Source organism: Humulus lupulus, chromosome X (assembly GCF_963169125.1).
Source record: "Humulus lupulus chromosome X, drHumLupu1.1, whole genome shotgun sequence".
Lineage (NCBI taxonomy): Eukaryota > Viridiplantae > Streptophyta > Magnoliopsida > Rosales > Cannabaceae > Humulus > Humulus lupulus.
This window is the reverse complement of record NC_084802.1, coordinates 104,623,055-104,633,824: the sequence shown is the minus strand read 5'-3', so window position 1 is coordinate 104,633,824 and position 10,770 is coordinate 104,623,055. Positions and strand designations below refer to the sequence as shown.

Here is a 10,770-nt window from a genome sequence, read left to right as displayed (position 1 = left end):
TTGGGATGCTGCAACATGGATGCAGCATTACGTTTTGCCAGTCAGCTCTCTCAAAGGCCCACATGGGAAACTACAACATTTTTTCTTATCCAGCTTAGTATTTGTGAATTAATTGTGATCCGCGCTGAGTGATATCAATGGGAATTAGGCCTTGGATTTCCTGGGATCCATTGGTTTTTGAAAGAGAGTAATACAAAGTGAGCAAAGAGGCCCACGTGGAGGAAAAAAGGGGGAATGACTTAGCTGCATTATCATCATCATTCTTTCCCTAATTTGAGCAAGACATGCATAGTAAGAGAGAGAGTAGCAGCCACCTAAAAAAGAAAAATTAGCCATTTTTGGAGAGTTTTGAACGTGAATAAGAAGAAGGGAGAAAAAGGAGTGAAGCTAGAAGCCACAACCACTTGGAGGCATCTAATTGACTTGGCATTCTCAGTTCATTCTCAGTTTTTCTTTAATTTTTCTTGTAAATTTTTTGATTATGGGCTGTTATTATTTGGGTGTATTTGAATTCTTAACCATGGACTACAAACTTTTTAAGAGCTGGGATAGTTGATGAACTCTATTATATAATTTTGGGTACTTTGCTAGTAATGCCAAATGCTAATTGTGGCTCATTCATTCAAGTGTGTTTCGTATTTAATTCTTGCTTTTGATTGATCACCATTAATGAGTAAGTGAATTGATTATGGTTGCTGAAAAGAGTGGTAATTAATGGACCTAAATCTTGAATGATGCAAGATTAAAGGTTTTAATTTTAATTTTGTAAGGGTATAGAAATGTATCTTTGCCTTGCATAATCTTGAGGAATTTGATGCTTGAATATAGATTCTTGAATTTAAATTGACATAGGAGTTTGTTAGTTTGATTAGAGAATTTAAACCATAATGTGTTCGACAGAAGCTTATGGAAGTTGATTGAAATTTTTGATTACTGAACAACCAGTTTGCCACAACATTTAAGTAGCATTGTTGTCAGATTTTGCATAATAGAGGGATTTAATTATCCTAGCTTGTTGTTCCATCATTGTTAATCTTTGTTAATTCCTTTTAATTTGTGTTTGATAATTTTAAGCGTTAATTTAGTTTCTCATTAGTTTAAATTGCAATCTCAAAGATTCACTTAATTTGGTTTTTCTTTTAAACCATTTTGTTGATTTTTATTTTTGCAATTTGTGAATTAGCAATCCTTGAGGAAACGATATCTGGTACTTGCTACTATATTACTTGTTGTTCATAGTGTACACTTGCAGTTAGCTATATTTTATGCCACACATTTTTTGAGCCATTGCCGGGGATTGTTTAAAGTCAATTATTGTGAAATTAATTATGTTGCAATATGGTATAATTTTCTTTTGTGCTAACTTGGATGATTCTTGTGCAAATTTAGGTTCAAACAGTGTATGAACGAGAGTCAAGACCCTGAACTACTTCCCCTTAATCAAGAAATTGAACACATATTCAAAAGAAAGAGAAAAGTACCAAAATCCAACAAGGAAGTAGTAGTGATGGATGCTGAGCAAGGAGCTCAACAAGGAGCCACTTAAAGGGCAGCAAATCAAGCAGGGGCTTCTCAAGAAAGAGTAGTTCAAGGAGGAGTAGCTAGCAATAATGGAAAAAATGCAGTTATTGTGGATGATGAAAGAGATCGCGCTATTAGGCAATACGCTCTCCCCCTCTTCAACGAGCTCAATCCGGGCATTGTGAGATCAGAAATTCTTACTACATAGTTTGAGTTGAAGCAAGTTATGTTCCAAATGCTTCAAACTGTGGGCCAGTTCAATGGGATGCAAACAGATGATCATCACCTTCATCATCCCTTGTTCAATGAAGTGTGTGATTCTTTCAAGTTGCCCAGATTTACAAAGGATGCCCTGAGATTGAAGTTATTCCCATACTCCTTGAGAGACAGAGCAAGAACTTGGTTGAACTCTTTGCCTTCAGATTCTGTGACTACTTGGCAAGAGTTGGCTGAGCGGTTTTTGATGAAGTACTTTCCTCCCACTAAGAATGCCAAGCTCTACAATGAGATTACTTCATTTGAACAACTTGATAAGGAATCTTTATATGAGGCATGGGAGCGGTTTAAGGAGTTGTTGCAAAAATTCCCTCATCATGGCATTCCTCATTGCATCCAGATGGAGACATTTTATAATGGTCAAAACGCCCATACTAGAATGGTAGTTGATGCTTCGTTGAATGGTGATCTTCTTGCTAAGTCCTATAATGAGGCATATGAAATCCTTGAGAGGATATCCAACAACAACTATCAATGGACCACTACTAGATCATCTACAGGTAGAAAGGTGGCTGGCATTCATGATGTAGATGCCATCACTTCCTTGGCAGCCCAAGTTTCCTCTATTTTGAATATGCTCAAGAAAATGAACATGGGGATGAATCAATCAATGGGGCAGCCTATGGGGACACAAATGGGGCAAATGGAGAACATTTCTTGTGTGTATTGTTGTGATGGTCATACTTTTGACAGCTGTCCTTCCAATCCAGTAGCTGTGTGTTATATGGGGAATCAAAATAGGAATGGTCCTTATTCTAATTCCTATAATCCATCATTGAGGCAACTTCCCAACTTTTCATGGAGTAATCAAGGGGATGGCACTAGCAATTCTTCTATGCCTCCTAGACCAAATTTCCCACAGGGCTATTCTCCACAAGCACAACAAAAAATGCCACAACAATAAACAATGCAATCTAGCTCTCTTGAGAACATGTTGAAGGAGTATATAGTGAAGAATGAAGCCATGATTCAAAGCTAAGTGGTATCATTGAGGAACTTAATAACCAAGTTGGGCAACTAGCTAATGAGCTTAGAAATAGACCCCATGGTGCATTGCCAAGTGATACCGAGAATCCAATAAATGTGGGCAAGGAACATTGTAAAGCCATCACTTTGAGAAGCGGGAAAGAGTTGGAGAATACAAAGATAAATTCAGGGCACGATGGTGAGCCCTCTTCAATCCAAATAAATGAGGAAATCCAAAAAGATGCTGAAATTCATAGTGTACAAAAATCCGCCTCTGCCCAGAATGCTGCAGGAATGCGGCAACATAGTTGCCCAGACATCTCAATTTCAAAGCAGCCACCTCCATTTCCTCAGTGTTTTCAGAAGTAAAAGTTGGATTCTCAATTCAAGAGATTTTTTAGATATGTTGAAGTAGTTGCATATCAACATCCCACTTGTAGAGGCACTTGACAAAATGCTTAACTATGTGAAATTCATGAAAAATGTTCTTACAAGGAAGAGAAGGTTAGGAGAGTTTGAAACTCTGACTCTAACCATGGAGTGTTGTTCATTTCTACAAGACAAATTGCCACCAAAGTTGAAGGATCCTGGGAGTTTCACTATTCCCTGTACTATTGGAGACACTTATTATGGGATGGCTTTATGTGATTTGGGTGCTAGCATTAATTTGATGCCAATGTCTGTTTTCACGAAATTGGGGATTGGGGAAGTCAGGCCTACTACAGTTACTCTTCAACTTGCAGATAGATCTCTTGCTCACCCAGATAGGAAGATTGAAGATGTGTTGGTAAGGGTAGACAAATTCATATTCCCTGCTAATTTTATTGTGCTAGACTATGAGGCGGATAAAAAGGTGCCCATTATCTTGCGGAGGCCATTTCTTGCAATAGGAAGAACTTTGATAGAAGTGGAGAAGGGTGAGCTTACTACAAGGGTCCAAGATGAAAAGGTGACTTTTAATGTTCTTAAAGCTATGAAGTTTCCTGATGAGATTGAGGAGTGCTCTGTTGTTTCAATGGTAGATTCTTTGGCATCAAAGGAGTTTGAGACAAGTAGTGTTGGTGATCCATTAGAAAGGTTATTAATGTTTGATTCTCAAAATGACGAAGATGAGGAGGAGTATCTAGCTTGGTTGGAGGCTAATTCTCAAGGGCTAAGAACACGAGCCCGATTTGATTCATTGGAGTTGTCTTCTAGGGAGTTCAAGGCTCCCAACCCATTAATCAAAGAGACACCTAAGTTGGAGTTGAAAGTCTTGTCATCACATTTGCGATATGCCTACTTGGGTCCATCATGCACTTTACCAGTCATTATTTCAGCAGAGTTGGATCATGAACAAGAAGAAATGTTGCTTGAGGTGTTGAGAAAGTTCAAGAAGGCCATTGGGTGGACTATTGCAGATATTCAAGGTATTAGTCCTTCTTTGTGTATGCACAAGATCTTGCTTGAAGACAGTGAAAAAGGTTCCATTGAGGGGAAAAAGAGACTAAATCCTATCATGAAGGAAGTAGTGAAGAAAGAAATCATCAAGTGGTTAGATGCTGGCATTATTTATCCTATCTCTAACAGTTCATGGGTGAGCCTTGTTCAGTGCGTGCCTAAGAAGGGTTGGATCACAGTGGTGAAGAATGAAGACAATGAGTTGATTCCTACTACAACTATGACTGGATGGAGGATTTGCATGGACTACAGGAAGCTAAACAAGGCCACTAGAAAGGATCATTTCCCTCTTCTTTTTATTGATCAGATGTTAGACAAACTTGCTGAGAGAGAGTACTATTATTTCCTTGATGGGTACTCTGGTTACAATCAGATAGCAGTGGCCCTAGAAGATCAACACAAGACTGCATTCATTTGCCCTTATGGTACTTTTGCATTTAGGAGAATGCCTTGTGGTTTGTGCAATGCTCCTACTACATTTCAGCGATGTATGATGGCCATTTTTACTGATAAGGTAGAGAGATTCTTAGAGGTATTCATGGATGACTTCTATGTTTTTGGTGATTCTTATGATGACTGCTTAAGTAATTTGGCTAATGTTTGGCAAAGATGTGAAGAAACGAACCTTGTCCTTAACTGGGAAAAATGTCACTTTATGGTTAAGGAAGGTATTTTTTAGGGCCATAAAGTATCAAAGCAAGGTATCGAAGTTGATAGAGCCAAGATTGAGGTTATTGAAAATCTCCCACCTCCTACCTCAGTGAAGAACATTAGAAGCTTTCTAGGCCATGTAGAGTTCTATAGGCGGTTCATAAAAGATTTCTCCAAGATCTCTAAGCTTCTTTGTAACTTATTGAAGAAGGATACGCCATTCCACTTTGATGGGGCATGTTTGAAAGCTTTTGACGATTTGAAAAGTAGATTGATTTCAACACCAATTATTGTGGCTCTAGATTGGGGTGCCTTTTAAATTGATGTATGATGCAAGAGATTTTTTTTGTGGGAGCGGTGATGGGGCAACGAAGAAACAAGGTCTTTCACTCCATTTACTATGCTAGTCTTACTTTGATAGGTGCTCAACTCAACTATACAGTGACTAAAAAGAACTTTTGGCAATTGTCTTTGCTTTTGACAAGTTTCGGTCTTATTTGGTGGGCACCAAAGTGATAGTCTATACGGATCGTTCAACCATAAAGTACTTGATTGAAAAGAAGGATGCTAAGCCTCAGTTGATTATTAGATGGGTGCTTTTGCTCCAAGAGTTTGATGTGGAAATTCAAGATAGAAAAGGAGTGGAGAACCAAGTGGCGGATCATTTTTCAAGAATGGAAGGTGATATGGAATCAAATTTTCAGTTCCCATCGAGGAGACATTCCCGGATGAGCAATTATTTGAGGTAAACCACTCTTAAGTTGTTCTTTGGTTTACAGATTTTGCTAATTATTTGGTTAGTGGGTTATTGCCTTCGGATTTTACAAGCCAACAAAAGAAATTTTTTTTGCATGATGTAAGGGACTATTTTTGGGAGGAACCTTAATTGTTCAAACAATGTGCCGACCAAATGATTAGGAGATGTGTCCCCGAGCAATAGATGGAATATATCTTACACCATTGCCACTCTTCACCTTGTGGAGGGAATTTTGGGGGAACTCGCGCCACATCTAAGGTACTTCTATGTGGTTTGTTTTGTCATTCCTTGTTTAAAGATGCTCATGCTTTTGTGTTGAGATGTGATTGATGCCAAAGGGTTGGTAGTATTTCTAAAAGGAATGAGATGCCCTTAATTAATATTCTCGAAGTTGAATTGTTTTATGTGTGGGGTATGGATTTCATGGGCCCATTTCCTCCATCTTATGACAATTTTTACATCTTGGTAGTTGTGGATTATGTCTCAAAATGGGTGGAAGCTGAACCATTAGCTATAATAACCTCGAAAAAAGTACTTAATTTTATTATAAGGAACATAATTTTCCGCAATAGATTCCCAAGGAATATTGTATCAGACAATGGGACTCAATTCGATAGCGAGCTATTCACAGATTTCTGCAAAAAGTACATGGTTATCAAGAGTTTCTCCTCGGTGGCATATCCACAGGCTAATAGGCAAGTGGAGGTGATAAATGAAATCCTAAAGGCGAGCTTAAAAAGGAGGTTGAAGGATGCTAAAGGGTTGTGGCCTGAAGTGCTCCCGCAAGTACTTTAGGCGTACATAACCTCTCACCACACATCTTCTGGTCATACACCATTCTCATTAACTTTTAGAAGTGAAGAAATGCTCCCAGTTGAAGCCGTAGTGACATCACACAGGAAAAGGACTTTCAACCAGAAATAGAACCACGTCCTCTTATAAGCATCTCTAGATCTAATTGAGGAACATTGAGAAGAATCACAGATTCAACCCGCGCATTATCAACAGAAAGTAACATGGTACTTCAACTCAAAAGTTAAAGAAAGGAAGCTCGAGTTAGGAGATCTTGTATTAAGAAGGGTATTCCTGGAAAATAAAGACCCTAAAGATGTCGTACTAGGACCAAACTGGGAGGGAACTTATTAGATCGTGGAAATTCTATGAGAAAGAACATTAAAATTAGCTCGATTAAACGGAGGAGTTCTGCGAACTTGGAATGCATTACATTTGAGGAAATATTATATGTGAGTGCTTAATCCGAGTTTGATTTTTATGTCCAATTATAAGGCCTATTTATAAAGGCCATTTCGTTTTAGCTTCTTTTTATTTAATAAATTTAATGGTAGTTGTGTAGTTTGAACATGGTACCAAATTTCTCTAAATTTTTGTATTATCGCCATGTAAAAGTGACCTAGAATATTCATAAATTCTGATCGCTTGGGGGGCAGATACCCATGATAATTATTTTTAACTCTTTGAAAAATTCTGTAACATAGAATTGGGAAATGGAAATTTGGTAGCTTCAAAAAGCCCGAGTTTTCATATTAATTCCGAACTTAACTAACTTAAACAAGAAAAATTCAAGCAATAAAACCCTGGACTAAACCAGATACAAGGCCTAAACATTGACAAGTATGTTATTAAGCATGATGTTCTAAAATTACCTCGATCTAAAATAATTCCCTATAACTACACATGTGTATAAAATTTGAAAAATTGAAGAAAAAACACTATATTAGAAGGGAAATATATAAAGATCTAATAAATGTAAATTTAGAACAAGAATATTAACCTTGATCAAAGCCAAATGGAAATTTTTCTTGGTCTCCAAGGCCTAATTTCAAGGGGCATTAATTATCCCCAAAATAAAAGAAAACACAATAATAAAAACAACAACAAAGAGGCTCCTCAACCATGAGCTCTAGATGCTCGCTCTTTGGAGGTGTTGTACCCTAAAAATACGAGCTCAACTATCATGCTCGAGGTACAGCTAGCATGCAATAAGTGAAGGATGCAAGACTTTAGAGATGTTTTGTTAGCTCCAGACCAAATAGCTTGAGGCTGTGTCACTAAGTCCGGGACAATCCAGGATCCTTCAGATCATTTTAAGTATGGATGACAGAGATCAAAGTATCTAATGTCCTGTGTCTAGATCGCTTTCTTTAAGCCTGAATATTATCTAAGTCAATCCTTCTTGCTCTAGTTATATCTTGTTCGAGAGTGGCATCTAGCTCGAGGTGGTTCAAAGATGTACATGGAAGAATCCACACAGACTCAGATCCCCAATATGCGCAATAGATGCACACAATCATCATATACATTTATTTATCAATGTAAATGGAAATAGGTTTAATTGAGGTATTTACGTACCAATTTATTTGGAAAGTAACCCAATCTTGTATGTTACCATTTGTAGTATGGTTACCCAATATTGTCCATCATAATTCCCTATAAATATAAGGGGAATTGGCAGTAAAAAGGAACCCACATCTTGTATGCCAAAACTCAATAGAAAAATAAGAGTGACTTGTGGACTAGGTGGATTTAAACCACTGAACCACGTAAAATTTTTGTGTTTATATTTAAGGTTTATTATCAAGCTTAATATTTTTAATAAGATTTATTAATCTCGTATCGATGAAAAACCGCATCAACAGATTGGTGCTTTCATTGAGAGCATATTAGGTTTGAAATTTATCATAGAATATTCAACACAACAATAAACATGGTAGTCCATGTGCAACAATGAATCAGAGAGACCTGGTGATCATGGAGATTACCATGTGGCCGATTAGGATCATAGGAGTGAGTAATTCGCATGCTAGCGAAACTGTTGGACAGAATCGTCCAACTGGCAAGGGCACCTCTATGCATCGTCATCCTGGAAGTTTCGCTTCGCGCCCACTGAACCCAAACCCTTGGTATTTGACTACCATTGAAATGAAGAGTGCCCAGCTACGGAGCCACCTCGCCCAGGCCAAAAGTCAAATAGACGAGATCATGACTTGACTACCTCTTCCCACAACTGTTGAGAATGTCAAAAGGAGCAAAAATGGGTCCCACAGATCTTGGTCCCACAAGAACATTCGACCAAACGTGAGTTGTTTCATCAGAACAGCAACACCGAGCTCCGTGCCTTCTAAATGAACTCCTAGAAACAATCCTCCTACTAATAATCGTAGGAATGAACAAGCAACTCACACTCGTAGAAATCATCCTAGTCAGATAGGGCGAGCTGAGACCGCATCGAGAAGGGCGGAGGTCCCTATGAATCCACTGGCACCTCAACCAGCCACTCAGGTACAAAGAAACAATTCTATATTGCCACCAACTTAGGAAATTGGAGTGGAACATGGATGAGCTAATCTAGTCCATCCAGATGGGACTCGGATTGCTTATCCAATAAGGCATCCTCCCTCGCCTATACGTCATCCAATGCCACCTCTCCCATAGAGGAATGCTTCAGTTTGTGGGAATGAAAGGAGAAATTCTATACCCACAGAAGAGATGTATGTCTCGCAACCTCTTGGGAATAATCAAGCCCTGCGACCTCTTGGGAATAATCAGGCCTCGAGACCTCAGACGTGAGCAGTATGCTTCATGAATGGTAGTTATTGGACGGAGAGACATCGTTGAGGCAGAGCTGGGAGTGTATGCAATTCACCCTCCCAGAGACATGAGAGAGACCTGAGAAATTAGTTGAGCTCCACCCAAAGCTTGAATTCCAATCCATAGTCTGATTTGCGCGAACATCTAAACGCACAAAGAGGACAGTCAGCCCGTTACAATGATCTGAGTTACACTCAGACGATGGGAAATCCGTCATCATGCACAATAATGGGAATGTCCCGCCTAATCAAGCTTCGACTTGGAGGGACGAGAACCCACAAAACGCGAAAGATAGGATGGGAACTCGGAACTAGTTCCCAAATAACCTAGAAATGAAGGATCCAACCCTTGAAGGACTAACCTTGATGGAGGAACAAATGAAGAGACTTTTCTCTGGTAAAAATTTGAACGATTGCGATTTTGATGACGAGCATGAGCCTTTTTTTCCTCACATCACAGCCGCTCCATATCCCATTGGCTTCAAAATTCCAATCATGCCCACCTACGATGGAACCACCGATTCGTCGAACCACGTCGGGACCTTCAACACTTTGATGATAGCCTAAAATGTCGACATTGACTTACGCTGTGTCTAGTTCCTAGCCACATTGGTAGGGATAGCCAAATTATGGTTCAACAAGTTTAAAAGGCACTCAATAACTTCCTAGAAACAATTATTGGCCATGTTTAAAAAGTAGTTTTGAGCTGCGAAAGAAGTTCGAGTAGAGGCAAAATCCTTGGCCAATATAAAATAGCACCCAAGTGAATCCCTGAAGGCATTAACTAACATAGCGGCACGAGCTATAGATACTGATGATAGTGCCAAGCTTATGGCCATGAGGACAGGGATCACCGTGGGAGGTGAACTATGGAAGGAACTACAATGAAAAAGAGTGAAGAGTATCGACGAGTTCCTGGCTCAAGCTCAGGAATGGATCAATCTGGAGGAAGTAGAGTCTGCAGTCATAAAATATAGCCAGACCTCTATTTAGCTTGCTGGAGTGGTGTCAAATGATGTAGCTAGAACTCAACCTATGGTCCATAACAACCAGGAAGAGAATAACAAAAGAAAAGGGAATGGTGAGGGCGACCAGACTGGGTCCAAAAAAATTAAGCACGGGAAAAAGTACACTTCCATCTTCACCGTGTAGAGTGGCCTAACCGATACGCGGGAACACATTTATCTGGTTAATCCAGTTCGTCTTCCATGGTAGATGTTGGAGCCCATGAGGCATCAACGGGCAAAGAGAGATCTGGCCAAATTTTTTTTGCTTTCATAACGACATTGGCCACAATACTGACCACTGCAGTCAATAAAAGGATGAGATTGAGACATTCATCTGAGCTGGGTTGTTAGCATAGTATGCATGTAATAGGGTAGCTCCCAATCCACTAGCTATGCAAAACCCTCAACCAGCTCAGGAACACCAAGCAAATCCACTGCCAGCTCTCCCAGCTCCAGGCAACCAGATTATCCCTCCTCCTGTGGAAGGAAGAGATATAGCCACCATTCTAGGCTGGCCTCACCCAATAGGAATGAGCAATGGAGC

At 39.4% G+C, this 10,770-nt stretch overlaps 1 protein-coding gene and 1 non-coding gene across 2 annotated transcripts; one reads left to right on the top strand and one right to left on the bottom strand.

Annotated features, from left to right (window-relative positions):
- Positions 1 to 1,756: 1,756 nt before the first annotated feature.
- Positions 1,757 to 3,132, top strand: LOC133806120 (uncharacterized). The gene is made up of 3 exons (XM_062244251.1): positions 1,757 to 2,201; positions 2,298 to 2,512; positions 2,773 to 3,132. The coding sequence occupies exons 1-3, from the start codon at positions 1,757 to 1,759 to the stop codon at positions 3,130 to 3,132; spliced, it is 1,020 nt and encodes a 339-aa protein (XP_062100235.1).
- Positions 2,015 to 2,121, bottom strand: LOC133807549 (small nucleolar RNA R71). The gene has a single exon (XR_009879455.1). It is a non-coding gene; the product is annotated as a small nucleolar RNA R71 (small nucleolar RNA).
- Positions 3,133 to 10,770: the final 7,638 nt, after the last annotated feature.

Coding starts and splice junctions, on each gene's coding strand:
- LOC133806120 (XM_062244251.1), top strand. CDS start 1,757: ATGCTTCAAACTGTGGGCCAGTTCAATGGGATGCAAACAGATGATCAT. Junction 2,202..2,297: donor AGTTGATGCTTCGTTGAATG/GTGATCTTCTTG, acceptor GATCATCTACAG/GTAGAAAGGTGGCTGGCATT. Junction 2,513..2,772: donor GTCCTTCCAATCCAGTAGCT/GTGTGTTATATG, acceptor CATGATTCAAAG/CTAAGTGGTATCATTGAGGA.